The 21,567-nt window shown below is 45.6% G+C and overlaps 1 protein-coding gene across 1 annotated transcript; it reads left to right on the forward strand.

Annotated features, from left to right (window-relative positions):
- The first annotated feature begins 1,388 nt into the window (after positions 1–1,388).
- On the forward strand, positions 1,389–19,975 carry LOC128099480 (cytochrome b-c1 complex subunit 1, mitochondrial). Its single transcript, XM_052721433.1, has 13 exons — positions 1,389–1,522; positions 1,758–1,898; positions 12,643–12,729; positions 13,409–13,538; positions 14,017–14,215; positions 14,669–14,748; positions 17,224–17,339; positions 17,516–17,659; positions 17,769–17,929; positions 18,060–18,145; positions 18,902–18,990; positions 19,272–19,347; positions 19,786–19,975. Exons 1-13 carry the CDS (start codon positions 1,454–1,456, stop codon positions 19,848–19,850), a joined length of 1,443 nt encoding a protein of 480 aa, XP_052577393.1. The 5' UTR covers positions 1,389–1,453; the 3' UTR covers positions 19,851–19,975.
- Positions 19,976–21,567: the final 1,592 nt, after the last annotated feature.

Genomic DNA, 21,567 nt, shown 5'->3' on the forward strand with positions numbered 1-21,567 from the left:
TCAGCAGGAAAAGGTAGGTGCTTTCTGTACAAGCCTGGTGACCTGAATTTCATCCAGGAAATCTATGTGAAGGTGGAAGGAGAGAACTGAGGCCCCAAAGTTGTCCTCTGACCTTTGAACACGTGAGGACATGCCCCCCCCCCACACATCATGTGCACATATACAAATAATAGATAATAAAATAATTTTCAATTAAAAATTAACATTAACAAAAAGCTGATAGAGGACTGAGGATGTTTGGTAGTGTCTGCCTAGCGTTAATGAAACACTGGCTTTACTTCTTAGCACCACAGAAATCTTAGTACTTGGGAGGGGGAAGTAGGAGGATCAGAAGTTCAAGATCATCCTTGGTTACAAAGTAAATTTGAGTCCAGGTTGGGCTACATGAGACCCTGTCTCTCAAAGAAAAGAAAGCAGGTAACGGGTTTGTTTTGTTTGTTTGCTGAGACAGGCTCTCACTGTACAGCCCTGGCTCACTGTGTGTACCAGGCTAGTCTGGAACTCAGAAGCTCTATTTGCCCCTGCCTCGTGAGTACTGGGATTAAAGGCATTTACCACTTAGAAGACTGTTTCACTTTATTTTCCTTTCTAAATCATAGTTTTGGTACATAAAATCTCAGTCAATACACATTATCTTTTCTCTGATTTCAGATAGGTTTTTTTTTAAGTTTTGAAAATATCACAAATACATAAAAAGCATTTTCATTTAAAAAAAACTAGGATTTTTTTTTCAAACAAAGAATCCTATTTCACAAATTCATCCCTACACTCTTCGGTTTTTCATACACTTTTTTTTTTTTTTACACTTTGGAGACACTGTATTACACAACCTATTTTCGACCTCCTTACGCGGGGGAGGATGTCCTTGAACTCCTGATACTTCTGTGCCTCCATTTCCCAAGTGCTGACATTCAATACTACTTGGGCAATATATTATTAAACGTCTTTCAGGTCAACCATTTAGACATATTTTATTCTTTTAAACTTGTTGCGGAGGAATCAGGGCCAGGCTGGTGCTTCAGACCTTGCTGATTCCCGTGTATTGCGCCCCCTGCCCTCCAGGCCTCGGCGCTGCTGCTGCTGCTGCTGCTGCTGCTGCTGCTGCTGCTGCTGCTGCTGCTGCTGCTGCTGCTGCTGCTGCTGCTGGCATGCAGTGCATCCCAGGCACCCGCATTTGAAGAGAAACAGTGCACAGCGCCCCCATCAGGGGGAAGAGGGCGATGACCGGGACCGCCGGAGGGCCCGCCGCAGGTTGATGGACAGTCAGGTGGGACTCTGAGCGGCTTATGGACCTAAGGAAAAACAAGCATTAATTCGTGCGAATGGACCTGGTGCCCGCCAGGGGGCGGCAGAGGCCCAAGCATTCCCTACAGCGCCTGCGTCTCCGCCTCGGACTCCGCCTTCTCGGTTCTGCGCATGCGTGGCGCGACTTGACGCTGACGGGAACTAGAAGATGGCGGCGTCCGCAGTCTGCCGGGCTGCCTGCTCCGGGACACAAGTGCTGCTTCGCACCCGCCGCACGGTGAGGTGGCGGCGAGAACGGTGGCCTGCTCAGGGGCTCAGGGCTTCCGCACGCCGATGGGGAGCAGGCTGTCAGCAGTGGCGGGTCGGAGTGGGGAGGTCACGGGGTCAGGGCCGTGGGAAGGTCACGGCGGAGGGCGGGGATGGGAAGCTTGGCTGGCTTGGGCGTGAGAGCCGGGGTCCCACTGTTAGAGGCTGGGAGAGCAGTTCTTACAGGGGTCGTCTTCTTCCTTTAGCCGGCCCTGCTGAGGTCCCCTGCCTTGCGGGGTGCCGCCACCTTCGCCCAGGCCCTCCAGAGCGTGCCGGAGACCCAGGTCAGCGTGTTGGACAACGGGCTGCGTGTGGCCTCGGAGCAGTCCTCCCATCCCACCTGCACGGTGAGTGGTCGCCCGCGCTCCGCTGGGGCCCGCTCCGCTGGGGCCCGCCGTGCTTCCCGTGGTGGGAGGTGACCTTGGGCTCCTTGTGTCTGTGTTTTGGGTGGAGACTGGCGTAGTAAAGCCTGTTTGCCCCTGTACCTGACCTCAGCCCTGCTTCCTAGCGGCAGCCCTCCAGCCAGCATCACGATGCTTGCCAAGGACGGGGCCCAATTCTTTTCCATCTTTTTGTCCCAGCGGCAAGAGAGAAGTGATGATTGTCTTACAGTGAAGAGAGAAATGAGGTTTCAGAGACTTTAGGTGAGCTAGGCTATATAATCTGTAGGCTAGACCAGGGAAGCACTTCCAGAAGTGCCTCTGAAGGGTTGGGAAGATGGCCCAGTGAGTAAAGTGAGGACCTGAATTTGGATCCCCAAGGTAGCGATTTGGGTCTAACACCAGTACTGAGTTTGGGTGGAGACCAGTGTGTGTAGGCTTATTTTTCTTTCATGTGTATGGTGGTTTACCCAACATGTATGTATGTGTACCATGTGTGTATGATGCTCAGGGAGGCCCAAAGAGACTTCAGGTCCCCCGGTACTGGAGTTAACAGGTGGTTGAGAGTTATCATGTGGGTGCTGGGAATTGAACCTGGGTCCTGTGGAAGAGCAGCCAGTGCTCTTAACCTCTACACCATCTCACCATGCCACATACACATATACTGTAGCTAGAGTTTTCCTGCCTGGCCCACAGTCAGGACAAATTTCTCTCACCTGCCAGTCCCACAGCCACTCAGACCCGACCACATGACCGCCTCCTCACGGCCTGTCTGTATAGACCTCCAGGTTTTCCATGATTGGTATTGATTAAAGGCATGTGTATCCAATAATGGCTGTATCCCTGAACACACAGAGACTTACCCAGCTCTGCCTACCAAGTGCTGGGGATTACAAGCGTACGCTACCACTGCCCTGCTTTCCTATGGCTTGCTAATAGCTCTGACCCCCGGGCAACTTTATTTATTAACATACAAATAACATTTTAATACAAATAAAATATCACCATATTTCCCCTTTTCTATTTTAATAAAAAGAAAAAAAGAAAAAGCTTATAACTAACATAAGAAAAACTATATACAAAAGTACAATAACTATATACAATATAAGTTCATTTGTATTTGACGAATTCAGAGAAAATAATTCCATTATCTATTCAATTGTATCTAATTCACTTTCTATCCTAATTAATCTTCAACTATAACTAACTAATCTTCAACTCCCTCAGAGACCCAAGAAGGAAATAATATTAGCTAACAAAAAAATAAAAACGGGAAGTATATGCAAGCAACTTCCAAAAAATTGTGAGTTGACAGAAACAGCCAGCTGCCTGGACAATCATCTGAGGTTTCTCCGCAGTGTTGGGGCATCATCTTCAGCCTATAGGCTTAGCGTATTTGACAGACTCATTTGTGAAGTAGGATGTACACGAGGTCAACAGTTCAACCTCACATTGGGTGAGAGCAGTCCATGTACCAGAAACACCTGAATTCCACTAGTGTCATGTCATGATTCAGGATTTTAAATTCTGGAAATTGTTGATGGTTTTTTAATTCAGCTGTCCATTCTTCTTGGCTGTGTATATATGACTTCATCTCAGCATCCCGTTCTTCTCCACATCCCTCTGTCAAATGCCAGTCTACTATTGAGAGGTGTGAGCTTAGTTACTCTTCAAGAATAACTGTTTCAGCTACTGTTCCATTGCACATCAGAGGCCATCGGCCCACTGCTTGTTCAGCTGCCTTCAAAGAAAAGGGCACTGTACCTTTTCCAAATTGCGAAGGCCACTTCAGGGATGGTGCCATATTGTCCTGGCCTCAGAAGATGCCTTTTGATAAAGCCATAACCACACTTGTTTTGGCAAGAATCAGTAGTCCTTAGTTTCATGTCCTGTCTGTCCATTTTGTCAGCAGTTGATTCGAGGATACTTTGTTGTCCAGTGGCTAACTTTTGCCACAATGAAAGTTAACTCCATACGCAGGTTCTTCAATGCCCATATTTTCTCTGAAGTAGATTGGTACTGCCAGGAGCCAACATGTCTCAAAAAAGAAAAATTTTCTAAGTTATTAAAACATTTTAAATGCCATATTCTGTAGATCTCTGAAGGGTTTGAAGATGACCTGTCTAAAATATATCTGCTCAATTTTTAAAACATATCTAATATGACTACAAGTTCTATTATAATGTCTGACTACTAACTTTCATTTCTTTATATCCTCATAGTTGGTAATAATAACATTCAAGGATCAGAAAATTGCATTACATTGTTAAATGATACAATTAGAAATATACATAAAGCATTTTCTAACAATATCAATTTCAATATATATCATTTGTATACAATATAAAACAATCCAATCCAATGTAAAGTATTTAAAACTAGTAATTGTCTTTTTCTTCTTCTTTCTTTCTCTGTTTTTTTTTTTTAAACAAGAACCTTAAATCTAATCTCCTTTGCTTAGCCTTTTTCCTAACCCTTGACAACAACTTGTAACCAACCCCCCTAATCAATGAAAATTATCCCAGACCCAAAACCCATTAAAAGACCAAAAAAACTACCCATCCCACACCACCTCTTTGGGAATGTGGGCGTTGTATTCTTGAAATTGCTTCCTGCTGGGTATGGGCGAAGGTATCTTTATCCTGAAAAGAAAAATTTTAGGTTAATTGTCAAATTCTAGGAAAGGTAACTATATCCTTCGTTATCCAGTCTGTGTATAATGCCAAAGTTCAGGGTTTATCTCAAGTCCTTATTCAAGTAGTCTTTGAGACTGGACCATCTCAGCTAGTCATCTCAAAATTGCTCTGAGCACCTTGTAGTTCAAAGCTGATCTGTAGATGATGTTTGTCAGCTTAGTGATATTATTATTGTCTACATGGAATTGTTGTTGTGGGGCCCCATCCTCTTCCTGGAGACTTCAGTTGATGTTAGGCCTGACCGTGATTTCCTGCAAAAAACTGATAAGAGACTTGAACACAAAGACTATATATGCGACTTTTTAGAATTAGTTAGTACTCTATATGACCATTTATATCTTAACAAAGTTTAAAATGTATATATATCTATATATATTAATCTTGTAAATTTTGATATAAAATTCATACTTTAAGAAAAGTTTAAAGAATCAGAATAGAATCAAAGAGTTGAGATTAGTAATAGAATAGTCCCTTAATTAATTTGGCTTTTCTCCTGTCCCATAGCAGAAGATGGCTCTTTTCTTCTGGCATGATACAGGGAGTTTGCATTTTCCTTTTAACAACATGCTTGAGTTTAAAGAAGGAGAGAGCCATTCTCCAGCTCCAAAGTCAGCTTTAAATTTTAATTGAACTGGGACTATTAGAAGTTAAATAGTGTTAAATCTTTAAAGAAAAGCAGAAACAAACATTTAGGAAGACATAAAATTTTTTTTAGATAACATACTCATATGCTATTTCACTCTGTTTCTTAGGATAGACGATTTGTCCCTTTTCTTCAGTTGTCTCATTTGTCCAGTGTTCTTCAAATTCCTTAACCTTCATTCTCCTAAAAGACAAAAACAAAAACCTTTCCCTAAGGTTTTTTGGGGATGTTCCTTTTTTGACAAGTTATCTGATTAAATGAAAAGGCATGTGTTACTGGTGTAAGTTAGTTTAAATTGGATGTTTATGATAGTTGATGAACTATCACCTCCTCTAATTAAGAGGTCTCTCTTGTTCAAATCGAACCTTTATCAATTTTGATGGTACCCACAGCTTATCTTCTCCTGTAGAAATAAAAGCAAAACCTCATCCCCAATGTAACACATATCCTGGTTTCCATTCTGAGGTCAGCACATCCTTAAAGTATATAGGTTGATTTAATTCTGTAGTTTTTTCTATTATCCAATGTCTCTCTGCAGCTGCTGTTCCTTTCTCATTGGCATTGAGAAAATTCAAAGTTAATAGAGCATTATGTAGTCTATTTCTGGGGGTTTTTGTTACTCCTTTTTGTTTATTTAGCATATCCTTTAGAGTTCTGTTTGATCTTTCTATAACTGCTTGACCTGTAGGATTATGTGGTATACCTGTAACATGGTTTATATTATAATAAGCAAAAAACTGTTTCATTTTAACAGAGACATATGATGGAGCATTATCAGTTTTTTTTTTTGTTTTTTTTTTTTTGTTTTTTTTTTGGTTTTTTTTTTTTTTGGTTTTTCGAGACAGGGTTTCTCTGTGTAGCTTTGTGCCTTTCCTGGAACTCACTTGGTAGCCCAGGCTGGCCTCGAACTCACAGAGATCCGCCTGGCTCTGCCTCCCGAGTGCTGGGATTAAAGGCGTGCGCCACCACCGCCCGGCCACATTATCAGTTTTGATTTGTGCAGGTATACCCATGATGGCCATAACTTCTAGCAAATGAGTGATTACAGAATCATCTTTTTCAGAACTCAAAGCAATTGCCCACTGAAATCCTGAATAAGTATCGATAGTGTGGTGTACATATTTCAGTTTTCCAAATTCTGCAAAGTGAAACACATCCATCTGCCAGATTTCATTCCTTTGAGTACCCTTTGGGTTACATCCTGCTGGTAATGGCGTTTGATTGTAGAAGGAACAAGTAGGACATTTCTTTACTATTTCTTTGGCTTGTTGCCAGGTTATGGAAAAATCCTTTTTTAAACCTTTACTATTGACATGATGTTTTTTATGAAATTCTGAGGCCTCCAGCACATTTCCTATCAATAATTTATCAATCTCATCATTGCCTTGTGCTAGAGGGCCTGGCAGACCAGTATGGGATCAGATGTGAGTTATATATAAAGGATGACTCCTTTTTCTGATTGTATCTTGTAATTGAATAAATAATGAAGTTAATTCTGAAGCATTGTGGATAAATTCTGCAGTCTCAATATGTAATACTACTCTTTCAGCATACTGAGAGTCAGTTACTATATTGAGAGGTTCTGAAAATTCCATTAATACCAACAGAATAGCATACAATTCTGATTTTTGAACTGAATTATAAGGACTTTGAACCACTTTACTTAAATTTTCTGATTTGTAACCTGCCTTTCCTTGTTTGTTGGCATCTATATAAAATGTATGAACTCCAGATATGGGTTTTTTCCTCACAATTCGAGGCAAGATCCAATCAGCTCTCTTTATAAGATCAATTCTATTACTTTTGGGATATTTGCTGTTAATTTCTCCCAAAAAATTACTACAAGCTTTTTGCCAAGCTTCATTTTCTATCCATAATTTTTCAATGTCCTCCTTAGTTAAAGGTACAACAATTTCTGCTGTGTCTATTCCTGCTAATTGACGAAGTCTCAATTTTCCTTTCCAAATCAAGTCAGAGATTTTTTTCCACATAAGTTTTTAATTTTTTATTTGGTTTATTTGGTAAAAATATCCATTCCAATATAATATCTTCCCTTTGCATTAATATTCCTGTTGGGGAATGCCTAGAAGGTAAAATAACCAAAATGCAATCCAGCTTTGGATCAATACGATCTACGTGCCCTTCATGTACTTTCTTTTCTACCAAGGCCAATTCTTTCTCAGCTTCAGGTGATAATTCTCTTGGACTATTCAAATCCTTATCACCTTCTAAGGTTTTAAACAAATTATTCAGTTCATCATTTTTTACCCCAACAATAGTTCTTAGATGAGAAATGTCTCCAAATAATCTTTGAAAGTCATTAAGAGTCTGTAGTTGATCTCTCCTAATTTGCACCTTTTGAGGTCTAATTTTTTGAAGTTCTATTTTATATCCTAAATAATTAATAGAATCTCCTCTTTGTATCTTTTCGGAAGCAATTTGTAATCCCCAACAAGGCAAAATTTTCTTTACTTCTTCAAACATTCTTTCTAAAGTATCTGCATTTGAGTCAGCTAATAAAATATCATCCATATAATGATAAATTATAGATTTAGGAAATTTTTTACTTACCACTTCTAATGGCTGTTTTACAAAATATTGGCACAAAGTTGGGCTATTCAACATTCCCTGTGGGAGAACCCTCCATTGAAATCTTTTAACTGGTTGAGAATTACTATAAGTAGGCACTGTGAAAGCAAATCTTTCTCTGTCTTTTTCTTGTAAGGGTATTGAAAAGAAACAGTCTTTTAAATCAATAACTATGAGAGGCCATCCTTTTGGTAACAGAGTAGGCAAAGGAATTCCAGATTGTAAAGAGCCCATTGGCTGAATTACTTTGTTAATTGCTCTAAGGTCTGTTACCATTCTCCATTTACCAGATTTCTTTTTAATAACAAATACAGGAGAATTCCAAGGGCTGGTTGATTCTTCAATATGATGAGCATTTAACTGTTCTTCCACCAGCTCTTGTAAAGCCTGGAGTTTCTCTGTTGTTAAAGGCCATTGCTGAACCCATACAGGCTTGTCTGTTGACTATTTTTTTTTTTTTTTGGATTTTTCGAGACAGGGTTTCTCTGTGTAGCTTTGCGCCTTTCCTGGAACTCACTTGGTAGTCCAGGCTGGCCTTGAACTCATAGAGATCCTCCTGGCTCTGCCTCCCGAGTGCTGGGATTAAAGGCGTGCGCCACCACCGCCCGGCCTGTTGACCATTTTAAAGGTAGAGTTGTTGGTGTTTTTGGAAAATTATCAGTTGTTGTGCCCTGTTCTTGTATGACATGGATGGCTGGTGAGCACTCATTAGAATAATATCTTTTAATATTTCTCTCAGAAACATGTACTAATTTATGATTTGTTTCTGAGATTGGAGGGATATTAATCTGAGTATTCCATTGTTGTAACAAGTCTCGACCCCACAGGTTCATAGCTATGTTAGCCATATATGGTTTTAATTTTCCTTTCTGTCCTTCTGGACCTATACATTCAAGCCATCTTGCACTTTGTTTCACTCGAGATAATGTCCCAATTCCTAACAGTTGAACATTTACCTCCTGAAGAGGCCAAGTTGGATGCCAAAATTCTGGTGCAATTATGGTAATGTCAGCACCTGTGTCTACCAGACCAGACAACAAAACACCATTTATCTTTATTGTTAGTTTTGGTCTTTGTTCATTAATAGAAGTTTGCCAAAAAATTTTCTTTATGTTTTTTCCTGAATTTCCTATTTTCTCTGTTTCATCATCTCGACTAACATGATTTATTCCAATAGACATTTGGTTATTTAGTTCGTTTGAGTAGGGGTTTCCTCTACAACTGCAGGAAAGGTTTGAACTGGATTTACTGTGGGGGCCTGCCTGAGGCCCCTCTGGGAGTTTCCCGAAGCTCGAGGCAAAGGATTACCCTGTCTGTCCCTTGTTGATCTACATTCGTTGGTCCAGTGTTTTCCCTTACCACACCTTCTGCATACTCCAGAAGGAAGGGGCATTCTGTTGCCAGTGTTCCTTGAAGAAACATTATTTCTAGGAATGACTTGTTTACAATCCTTTTTCAAATGTCCTTGCTTTCCACATCCAAAACATCTAACATTTCTCAAACCTTTTGAAATTGCTTTTCCTACCCACATATCATCATGGTCATAAGCTTCAACATTAACTGTATCTGTAATCCAATCTTCCAAAGGTGCAGATCTTGCCTTTAACGGCCTGATTATTCTTTTGCATGCTGCATTTGCATTCTCAAAGGCCAGAGATTCAATTATTATCTGAGTAGCCTCTGAATTCGGGACCATTTTCTGTACTGCTGAAGTCAATCTTTGTAAGAAATCTGTGAAAGATTCTTTTGGGCCCTGTATAACCTTTGTAAATGACTCAGTTTCTTTTCCTGATTCTTCAACTCTGTCCCATGCATTCAAAGCTGCCGTTCGACATAGAACTAGGGTTTGGACATCATATAAACTTTGTGTTTCTACTGAAGCATATTGGCCTTCTCCAATAAGCTGATCCTGGCAGACTTGTATTCCGCTATCCCTCCATTGTTTTTCTATATTTTTAGCCTCATTATTGAACCACATTTTCCACTGGAGATTTTGTCCGGGTTCAAGAACAGCCTGTGCAGAACAGGAACTCTATATAAAGACTTTAACACAGGGGTAGCTCTGGTTCGGAGAGGTAGGACCACCGCAGGAGGAAGGGTAAGGTTTTAGCTCTTAGCTCTGACCTCTTGGCTTTCTTCTTTGCATTGGTTCTGTGTTTCTTATTTAATAAGAAGGTTGGTTACATCTACAATATACACATTTAAAAATAATTTTTTTTCCTGTCCGGTTTTTCTGTGTAGCCCTGGCTGTCCTGGAACTCACTCTGTAGACCAGGCTGGCCTCGAACTTGGAGATCCATCTACCTCTGCCAACTTGCCTAGCTCAGGCTATATGTTTTTGTTGGCTGATTCAGTTTTCCAGGGACAAAAATAATGTCTGTGATATGAATTGTTACCAAACACGGGACACGGTGGTAGGCAACCTCCTTGCTACAAGGAACCTATATAAACAGACTACAAGAAATCTTAGTAAGTCATGCTGTATTCCACAGACTCTAAGATACTGTGATTGTGAGGAGTTCCAAAGAAAGAATGGTGCCAGTTAAAAATCAAAGGATGCTGTGGATTGTAATCTAAGATGATAGACTTAAGGTGAATGTTTGGGGCTAGAGAGATGACTCTGTGGTTAAAGTTGTTGGCTGTGCGACCACGAGAACAGGAGTGCATATCCCAGCACCCAGATAACAAGCTGGGAGTCCTTTGAATGCCTGCAGCTCCAGTTTTGACAGATATGGTATCTACCTTCTGCCCCCATGTACACACAGGCCCCTGCACCTACATGTAGGAGCACATACGTTCACACGAAAAGTAAAATGCATGTTTATCTAAAATTATACTACACGGTAGTCTGAGTATCAACATCTGTTTGCAAAGCATATGCAAAACTTCAGGCAGCAATGAACAAATAATAAAAAACTCGATCATGTGGGTTCATAGCACACTGGGAGACTGTTGATGATTCTTGCATACCAGTAATCCCAATACTTGGGAGGTGGGGACAGGAGGATTGGGAGTTCAAGGCTGTCTTAACTACAGAAGAAATTCAAGGCCAGTCTGAGCTATATGACACCCTCTCTCAAAAAAACAAAAACATAAAAAGAATGTAAGACTCACACTCAGTAGGTAGAAGCAGGCGGATCTCTGAGTTCAAATCCAGCCATGGGTACGTAGTGAAAATCCACCCCCCATAGGGTTTTTCTGTGTAGCTTTGGAGCCTATCCTGGAACTCACTCTGTAGACCAGGCTGGCCCCAAACTCACAGAGATCCGCCTGCCTCTGCCTCCTGAGTGCTGGGATTAAAGATGTGCGCCACCACGCCCTGCGAAAAACCTCGTCTTAAAAATCGAAAGGAGCCTTTGGTCCCAGCACTTGGGAGGCAGAGCCAGGCGGATCTCTGTGAGTTGGAGGCCAGCCTGGTCTACAGAGCGAGATCCAGGACAGGCACCAAAACTACACAGAGAAACCCTGTCTAAAAAAAAAAAAAAAAAAAAAAATTGAAAGGAATATTAAGATTCAGGGTGGGAGGGTGGCTGGAGAGACAGCCCAGTGGTTAAAAGCTTGTACTGTTCTTGCAGAAGACTCAAGTTCTATTCCCAGCACCCGCTTCAGGTGGCTCACAACTGTCTGTAACTCTAGCTCCAGGGGATCCAACACTTCACACAGACATACATGCAGGCAAACACCGATTCACAGAAAATAAAAATAAAATCATTAAAAATCATTAAAAAAACCCACACAACTTCTTTGAGGTCTGAAGATGTCAGTGGTAAAGTAATTGCTAAGCATTCATGAGGCTTTGTGTTTGATCCCCACTACTGAAATAGGATGAAGTCTTAATGAGGCCAGACACAATGGCATGTGCTTATAGTCCCAGATATTGAGAGGTTGAAAGATGAGGATTGTTTTAACCCAGGAGTTCAGGACCAGCATAGCAACATGGTGAAACTCCATGCTGAGAAGTCACTGAGCCAGTGGAGGGTCTCACTAAGAAAGTTATCTTCTCTTTGTTTTTGATACAGGGTCTCACTGTGTAGACCAGGCTGGCCTCAAACCTACCTCTGCTAGGATTAAAAGTGTGTGCCACCGTTTCGGTACCATTTTAAAATGATGAAAATACCAAGTATCTAAGTTAATAGCTTCTTCCTTGATGAAAGAATAAAACCATCAGAACAAAGGCAAGGGATACTATTTTGTTCTTTTTTGAGACAGGGTCTTGCTGTGTTGCACAGGCTAGCCTTGAACTCATAATCCTGCTTCTGCCTTCCAGAGTGCTGGGATTACAGGTGTGTGACACCATACCTAACTTGCATATGATTCTTAGAATATAGAAAATAGACTATTGTCTGCAAATGATGGGCTTCATGCATAGAAGAAAACAGAATTAACTAAAAATTGTAGTTGTGGGGCCAGGTAAATGGGCACAGTTGAGAGAATGGGGGGGGGGGGTGTTGGGAGGAGTTTCTGTGAGTTCAAGGCCAGATTAGGCTTCAAAGCATGACAGTGCCTCAAACACCAAAAATAAACACTGAAAATGCTCCCAGGTGTCTTTGGTAACCCATGAGGAAACCTGTTTCAGGTAGCAGAGATGAGACAGTGTGATTAGTCATTTGGACCTTTCCCTGTGCTGTGGGCTTGCCTGCCTCTCTCTGACTCTTAGGGGTCCCAGTGGAGTGACTCTCCACATTGCTGCCGTGAGGACTTTGTGAACCTGTGTTACTCTGGCATCTGTGACTGGGAACTAGACTGATTTGTTGGTTCCTTTTGTTGGTGGTTTCTTGTCCAGGTGGGAGTGTGGATTGATGTTGGCAGCCGCCATGAGACTGAGAAGAACAATGGGGCAGGTTACTTTTTGGAGCATCTGGCTTTCAAGGTAAGTCTAATGAAGTCCATGTCCCCTCAGTTAGGGCTGCCTGTCTCAGAGACCATAATCCAAAAAATGAATTTCCTGATTGGGGAACTTTGGGGCATAATTGCTGCTTATGCTTTCTGGAAGGAGCCGTATGGGCTTAGTTTTTTTCTGAGTGAGTGTTTATCAGATGAGTCCCTGCCTGAGGTCCCCCTTCCAGATTGCAGTCCATCATAACAGGGAAGTATAGTGGCAGGAACTTGGAACAGCTAATCACATTATATCCACAGTCAAGAGCAGAGAGGTTAGGCTGTTATGGGAACTCTGATTATTAGATAACACTTGCTGTAGCCATGCTGTTCTGTCCCTGACTGTCTCCGTCCTTTGGCCCATGATGCTGTCTGCTCAGCTGAGGGCCTACCTAATACAATGAATACAGCCTGTTGAGGGAGGGATGTGCTGGGATTTCAACCTCTGAAGGCAGGTTCCTGTACTCTGGCTCCTGGTTTGGATTTTTGTTTTTTAAATGTATAACCATGTATTTGCCTATAGCATCTCTTGAAACTGGGGTTATGGATGGTTGTGAGTGTATATGGGTGCTGGGAATCGAATCTGCATCCTCTGCAAGAGCAGCAAATGCTCTCAACTTCTGAGCCATTGCTACATACAGCCCCTGATTGGTCCTCTTGGTGTCTGATTCCAGGGAACAAAGAATCGGCCTGGCAATGCCTTAGAGAAGGAGGTAGAGAGTATGGGAGCTCATCTTAATGCCTACAGCACTCGGGAGCACACTGCTTACCTCATCAAGGCGCTGTCCAAGGACCTGCCAAAAGGTAACACCTGGAGGAAGGCGTGAGCACAGAAGGGTAGGTCTCCGGGGCTGCAGAAGTCAGGCTCCCAAGAGCTCCCAGGCTGTCCCCAGAATTGGACTTACCCATGGGACTGTCTCCTTGTTGAAAAGCAACTAAGACGAGTGTACAGTAGTGGGAAATGTAATTCTTTAAACTTTTTTTTTTTAATTATATGTGTGTGTTGGTGTATGCTTGGTCAGAGGTAGAGTCAGTTCTCTTTCCATCATGTGGGTTCTGGTACCCACACTCAGGTCATCCTGTTTGGTGCCAAATGCCCTTACTCACTGAGTCGGCTCTAAGTTCTTTGATATAACTTCCCATTATGTAGTCCAAGTTGGCTTTGAACTGTGTAGCCTGGGTGTCCTTGAACTCTTGGTAATCCTCTTATGGTCTCTCAAATGCTGAAATTAGGGTGTGCACCACCATGCCCGGTTAACACATCCTTTCTTTCTGTGTCCAGTTGTGGAGCTCCTGGCAGATATTGTGCAGAACTGCAGTCTGGAAGACTCCCAGATCGAGAAGGAACGAGATGTGATCCTGCAGGAGATGCAGGAAAATGATGCGTCTATGCAGAATGTGATCTTTGATTACCTGCATGCCACAGCATTCCAGGGCACACCTCTGGGCCAGGCTGTGGAGGGGCCCAGTGAGAACGTCAGGTCAGAGAGAGAGCTGCCTGAGATTGAATAGTGCATGTCCCCATCAGCCACCTGCCCTTTAGGTTGTCTAGCTGCCTGTATTGTCTGTTTTTTGTATTTCCATCCGGTCCTGTGACCCTGTTGACTCTGGAGTCTTCACTTGAGTCTTGGACTCTGACAGTCTCGGGGAGGGAACACCTAGGTGTCCCTTCTGTGTACCGCTTTGTCCTGTGTTGGGAGTGTGCCACGAGGAGTGTACAGCAGCAGGAAACTGGTGCCCCTTCAGAGCCCAGGCTTAGCCACACCTTCCTCAGCATGCTGCCCTGTGGGTCCTGAAGGGGGTGGTGACAGCGTAGATTGAGAGGGGCGTGTTAAAGCCTCTCTTGAGGGACACCATTCCCCCTCTCTGCTTCATTTTGTGTGACTCAGCTTGCTGTGGACTGAGAGGGGTTGACTCGGCTGCATGTCTTACAGGAGGCTGTCTCGAGCAGACTTGACTGATTACCTCAGCAGGCACTACAAAGCTCCTCGAATGGTGCTGGCTGCAGCTGGGGGTGAGTGATGGTCTGCTGACGCCCTGGACAGGTGGCCCAGACCTGGCTTACCAGTGCCTGGGTCTCTGGTTCTGACCACAGAGGATGCCAGGGAGCTCTGTTCCTGTCCTGTCACTGAAGTATGTGACCTTTCTGTGCTTGGAGATGGGCTCGGATCCCGTTGCTGCTACCACTGGAACTGGCCGTACAGGGGCACTCCTAGTACGTGCCCCAGGTTGGCTGCCAGCGTCTGCCCGTGCCTCAGACCTCTCTTAGCCTCACCCAGTCCTAAAACACCGTTTGCGGGCCAGTGGAAGCCATGCGGGCTTATTCCTTACAGCCTTGCCATTGAGAACCACTGACAGTGGCACTGTGGTCATGTAGATTGGATGGTGACTGGGGCTCCCTTAAAAGGGAGGCACAGAATCACAGCAGAGGTTTTAATGGGAGCTTAGAGTTAGAGGTTGGTGGGGAGCACATGTCATTCGAACAAATTTCAGAAGGGTGGTAGTTGTCAGTTAGGGGGACCTGAGAAAGGGGAAAGTTGGTGTCCGCCCTGACCTGGTATTACTTTAATGCTTACTCTGCTGCTGAATGGGGTCAGAGTAAGGCAGGCTAACTAGGGACAGTGTGACAGGTACCCTGTGGGGTATGGCAGAAGCAAGGGGAGAAGTGGGTGGACTCCGTACAGTCTTTTGATGTGGGCCTCTATAGGTCTAGCTGTGGCTAGGGATGCAGGCTTGCTTAAAACTTGCAGCCAAGGTGGGAGAAAAAGACCCAGGAAGAACATGACAGGGAACGTGGGGACCAAGAGCAGCGTCAGTTACTAACCCATCAGACTTTCTTGAGTCTTAGCAGGCTTAGGGCAGATAGTCCCGTGGTGGTGCTCACCTGTCAAGGTGTGCCCTGGGGCGTCTTGTGAACTGAGGAGACAAGGCGCTGTCACTATCTAGCTTGAGTGTGTGATGTTCCTTATACTTGGCCTCAGCTCCCCAGGACCCCAGGGTAAATCGTGGCCCTGCAGGAGCACCTCTTTTTACCACCTCCTTCAGGGCCATCAGTCAGGTCTGTGATAAATAGAGCTTGAGAGGCAGTCTGGTAGCTGGAGTGTAGCAGTTCCCTCAATGCAGGCAAGGTGACGCCTCTGGGGGAGAGCCTCTGTCATGACAGACCATTGCCCCTCGTGTCCGTTGTTCTGATTTTTTTTTTTTTTTTTTTGGTTTTTCGAGACAGGGTTTCTCTGTGTAGCTTTGCGCCTTTCCTGGAACTCGCTTTGGAGACCAGGCTGGCCTCGAACTCACAGAGATCCGCCTGGCTCTGCCTCCCGAGTGCTGGGATTAAAGGCGTGCGCCACCACCGCCCGGCCTGACTTTTTTTTTTTAAATTGCATTTATGTGTTTGGGGTGTGTGTGTGTGTGTACACGTGTGTACATACATGTGTACACATCCAAGGACATCTTGTGGGAGTTGATTCTCTTTTACCAGTGTGGATCTCAAGGAGCAAACCCAGTCATCAGACTTGGTAAATGTGCCTTTTACTTGCTGAGCTACTTCAGAGATTTATTTATTTACTTTTTTTTTTTTTTTTTTTTTTTTTTGTGACTGTAAGTATGCCACAAGCATGTGGGTGTTCATGAAGGCCAGACAGGATGTTAGATCCCCTGGAGCGAGTTACAGGCAGTTGTGAACTGTCTGACATTGGTGCTGGGAACTGAACCCAGATCCTCTGGGAGAGCAGGAAGTACTCTTAACCTCTGAGCCATCTCTCCAGCCCCACTTTTATTTATAGTACTGGGATTGAACCTAAGGCACTGTGCATGCTAGGCAAGAGCTCTGAGTACTCAATATCCTCCCATCTGCCATTTTTTAATAATACTTTTTCAAAGATTTAATGTGGGGGCTGGAGAGATGGCTCAGTGGTTAAGATCACTGGCTGTTTTTCCAGAGGACCTGGGTTCAATTCCCAGCACCCGCATGGCAGCTCACAACTGTCTATAACTCCAAGATGTGACATCTTCACACAGACATACATACAAGCAAAGCACTAATACACATAAAATAAAAATAAATAAAAAGATTTAATGTGTATGAGTGTTTTGTCTTCCTGTATGTCTACATACCACGTGTGCCTGGTGTTTACAGAGGTCAGAAGAGGGCATCAGATTTGGAACTAGTTTTAGATGGTTATAAACCACAATTGTAGGTGTTAGGAACAATCCCTGATCTGCAAGAACAAGAGCTCTTAACTGCTGAGCCATCTCCAGAGTCCACGTGTTCCAAGTCTGTTTTTAAGTTCAGTGTGGCTAGAGCCACGGGCTGTTTAGTCCTGCATTCCTATCTTGCCTTTGAGACAGGGTCTGCCTAGGGTCTGCCTCTCCCTCATCGTGTTCTGATGATGTTTTCACCGATTCAGGACACAGAAGTCCTGCTCTTGTCTGATTCCTCTTACCTGTGTTTGGACTCTGGGCAACCGCTAGCGCCACTCTGTCCCCACAGGAGTGGAACACAAGCAGCTGCTAGACCTCGCCCAGGAGCACTTCAGCAGCGTCTCTCGAGTGTATGAAGAGGATGCCATACCTGGTACAACTTCGTGTCGCTTCACTGGCAGTGAGGTGTGCTGCCTGGTGGCAGGGTTGGTGCTCTGATCTGGGGACCTCTGGGAGGATCCTTGGGTACATGGTTGTCTTCATGATGTCAGAGTCTTCAGGAATTGGCAAGGGTCCAGCATCTCCCATCTGTTTACTCAGGAGGTCTGGTTTCCTGTCAGCTTTGACGTGTGTTGTTTCAGATCCGCCATCGAGATGACGCCCTGCCTTTAGCCCACGTGGCCATTGCAGTAGAGGGACCTGGCTGGGCCAACCCGGACAATGTGGCCCTCCAGGTGGCCAATGCCATCATTGGCCACTATGACTGCACGTACGGTGGTGGAATGGTGAGTCCTAGGAACAGGCATGGCACCTTGCCTTCAGGGAGGAGAGGAGGCTGGGTTGTGGCCGTGGGCCACAGAAAAAAGGGGTGCTTATGATCCTTGCCTTTGGCAGCACCTGTCCAGCCCACTGGCTTCTGCTGCTGTGGCTAACAAGCTTTGCCAGAGTTTCCAGACCTTCAACATCTCCTACTCTGAGACTGGGCTGCTGGGCGCACACTTTGTCTGTGATGCCATGAGCATTGATGATATGGTGTTCTTCCTGCAAGGCCAGTGGTGAGTGTCAGCTCAGTGTTGCTATGTGAGCGAGGGGTGTTTGGCCGGGATAGTGGGGGGCTGGAGACAACACCCGGTCTCCCAGAATGACCATCGCTTCAAACCCACTCCCCACCCCCACCCGGCTTAGGATGCGCCTGTGTACCAGTGCTACAGAGAGTGAGGTGACTCGGGGCAAAAATATCCTCAGGAACGCCTTGGTGTCTCATCTGGACGGTGAGTCCTCGCCCGTAGTGAGAGACGGGCACAGTGTATCCCAGCAGTGGTCAGTGACTCAAGCTGTAGTGTGGCCGTGTGTGGGGTTTCACACTTAGAATCCCAGCATTTAGGAGATAAGCCAGGAAGAGCAAGAGTTCATGGTTACCCTTAGCTACACAGTGAGTTCAGGGCCAGACTGTAGTACATGAGACTCTATCTTTAAAAACAAAAAATACGGAGCTGGAGAGATGGCTCAGCGGTTAAGAGCACTGGCTGTTATTCCAGGGGACCTGAGTTCAATTCCCAGCAACTACATGGTGTCTCAAAATCATCTATAGTGGGATCTGATGCCCTCTTCTGGCATAAAGTTGTACATGCAGATAGAGCACTCAGACATTAAATATATAAATAATTCTTTAAAAAAGAAAAAGTGCTGGGCAAGGCTGCCCATGCCTTTATCTGCACTCTGGAGGCAGAGGCAGGCAGATCTTTTGAGTTAGACGCTGGCCTGGCCTGCCAGCAAAGGGCCATAGCAAGACCTTGTCTCAAAAAAAAACAGAAGAAAAGGAGAGAGGTGGGGAAAGATGACTTTAAAGCCACACCTCCCCTGCTACCCCCGATGCAGAGATTGGAGCTTCAGGTGCAGTGGAGGTAGCCCACTACTGTTGTTGTGGCAGGTTGTTGTGGAAATGGGGTCAGAGCACGGTCCTAGAGGCATTTGTGGGTCCAAAAGTGGACTGGGCAGGCCTCTAAGCTTTTCCCCTTCCCTTGAAGGCACCACCCCTGTGTGTGAAGACATTGGTCGCAGCCTCCTGACTTATGGCCGCCGCATCCCTCTGGCCGAGTGGGAGAGCCGGATTGTGGTAATTGGACCCCTGGAAGAGGATCTGGAGCCTTAGGCTGATGGACCTCTGTGGAGTTGGGAGCATCTCTTGTTATCAAGGCAGCTGCCACTTGCAGGGGTGGGAGTAATCAGAGGGGTACTGACGGCTGTGGACTAGGCAGGGAGAACCCTGTACATTCACCCTTTGGGCAGAGGAACAGCTCCAAAGGACAAGTAGGAAGTGTGGGTTGACTCAAGAAAATCCTGGCTAAGGGGTGCCCAGGGTCTGTCATTCAGTGCTCTCTCTGCTTCCCCCTACAGAAGGTGGATGCCGGTATGCTGCGTGAGGTTTGCTCCAAGTACTTTTATGACCAGTGTCCAGCAGTGGCTGGATTTGGTGAGTAGTCTAGAAGATCGCTCTTGCCGTTTCCTCAGGCTGTTGTCTTGTCTCCCCTCCTGCTCCGGTCCCCCATTCCCAGCTTACACTTTTCTCTGAGAAGGAAGTTGAGGTTCTCTCCAGTAACCTGGTGCCAAGGAGTTCTTTTTCAGAAAGCCTGTCCCAACAGTTCCCTGACTCCTTGCCAAGCTACTTCCATTAATACCCCACCCACCCCCCAGCCCACCAGGTAACAGGTACCCTGCATGTGGGGTGGGGCTGCCAGGCCAGAGCATGAGAGGACAGGCTCAGCACCCTGGGGAATGTGCTCTTCCCTCTTTCACTCAAAGCCTGTCTTGTGCTGCTCTGGGCAGCCACTCTGAGCTGGGTGTGGCACAGGGCCAGGTGTCCCTGTGCAGGCCAGGCACTCCACCCTGACTCCCCACCCTATCCCCACAGGCCCCATTGAGCAGCTCCCAGACTACAACCGGATCCGTAGCGGCATGTTCTGGCTGCGCTTCTAGGCAGGAAGTCTGTGCTGGCAGGCAAGAGGGTGGGGCCAGGGACTCGGGGTCCTCTGCCACAAACATACCACTCCTGCTGCTCAGACGTATGCAGCCAATTACCACCAATAAAGTCCTATTGAGAACTGTGTTGTCCTTTCTTTAGTATTGGCATGGAGTCCACTGGGGAGCAGAGACTTCCTCATGTTCTACATCCTCTGAGTCCTGCCTGTCTTCCCCTTGTCTGATGTGTCCTTAGCCAGGGGCAAATGTGGAGGCTGCAGTGCAGAGGCCGGAAGCCTTTGATGCTTGCAGGGAGTTTGCCCAGATGTTTCCACTCAGCTGCATGGGGGACATTTCTTAGCCAGCTTGTCCCAGGAGTGGGGTGTGGGAGTTGTGGAAACTGCAGCCCAGCCTGTACCCTATTGAGGTCCCAGTGTGGACACTGGGAGCTTATGTGAGAAACTTCTCACTGAAGACACTGTACAGAGCCACCCTCTGGTGGCCTCTGTTCTTTGCTGGGATGGACTAGGAGGGGCCGCTAGTGTCCCAGAAGAAGCCGCTTCAGAGTGTGTACTGTGGGTTACAGAGAGGATAGCCCGGGGCACAGTGTTCTGATTTGGTTTCTAACTGCTGTCTGGACAGGCAAGGCAGGAATCCTTTGCCTCTATTTGCCGCTGACTCAGGCTCCAAGAATAGCCCTGAGCTCAGTGGGGCCCAAGCCCCCTCCCTCTTCTAGGTCTGTCCTAGGCAAGTCCTGAGCTGTTGGCCTAGAGGTCCCCTCCCCATTTTCTAGAGGCAGCCAGGACCTAACCCTCACCTAATAAAGCTCAAATGCTTTATCTCTCTGCTACCCCTTTGAGCTCTCTTCCTGCACTCCCCAGGCTTCTGTAAGGTCCCTAAGGCAGCCTATAGGAAAGGTCGGAACAAAGGCCCCAGCCTCGGAACTTGGCTGCTGTGAATGTGAGCAGGGTTCTGGGGCAGTTTGTCGAGAGGGGCCATTCCAAGTCTCCCCAGCACCCTCTTCTGAATGTAGCCAGACAAGCCTTGACTCTTAGGCTGTCCGGTGCCTTTCCCTCAGGTGTCAGGGCACAGGTCATCCTGTGTGACCATCTGGAAGGAAACCGTTGGGTAGCACACAAGTTCATGGGCCCAGCCCTGGCTGTGTATACAGAGCACCCAGGGCCAGGAACGAGGGCCATGTCTGTTGTGCTCATGGAATGAGATTTGATGTCTCTTAAGCTAATGTCTGACCCCAAAGGCTACAGACATGCTGGACATGGGAGGGAACTGCTGGGAGTTTCTGGACACCTTGCATTCTGAGCCAGGGCGTTTCATCTTTCCTCTAGAAACATGTCAGGCAGGTGTCTACAGGTGATTGTGAAGAAAAGTAACTTGGTAAGAGCTGTGAGTTAGCATGGGGATTTGGGCCACGTTTCTGTGGCCATCCAGGTGAGCCTGGTTATGATCAGGGCCATAGGGAGAGTGATATGTGGAGGTTCAAGCAGTCGGTGTTCCCAATAGTCCTGGGAGACGACACCTGCCCAACTTTGAGAGGAATGTTGAGGTATTGGGGATACAGTGGGATGTGGGCCCTGATTGGAGACATGGTGCCATCTTGTGAAACATGACAAGCCAAAGAGAGTGTCCAGGGAAGTATGAGAGGAAAGTTCACACACTGGGGCTCCACTGCCCTGATGGAAGAGCTGCAGGTAGGTACAGGTCTCCAGTACTGTCC

The sequence above is a fragment of the Peromyscus californicus genome, unplaced genomic scaffold, assembly GCF_007827085.1.
Source record: "Peromyscus californicus insignis strain IS unplaced genomic scaffold, ASM782708v3 Scaffold_11__1_contigs__length_118956290, whole genome shotgun sequence".
Classification (NCBI taxonomy): Eukaryota; Metazoa; Chordata; class Mammalia; order Rodentia; family Cricetidae; genus Peromyscus; species Peromyscus californicus.

Bases quoted from the DNA above. Each gene is read 5' to 3' on its own strand.
- LOC128099480 (XM_052721433.1), top strand. From the start codon at position 1,454: ATGGCGGCGTCCGCAGTCTGCCGGGCTGCCTGCTCCGGGACACAAGTG. The intron at 12,730-13,408 runs GTAAGTCTAATG...GTCTGATTCCAG, and splicing joins TGGAGCATCTGGCTTTCAAG to GGAACAAAGAATCGGCCTGG. The intron at 18,146-18,901 runs GTGAGTCCTCGC...CTTCCCTTGAAG, and splicing joins CTTGGTGTCTCATCTGGACG to GCACCACCCCTGTGTGTGAA.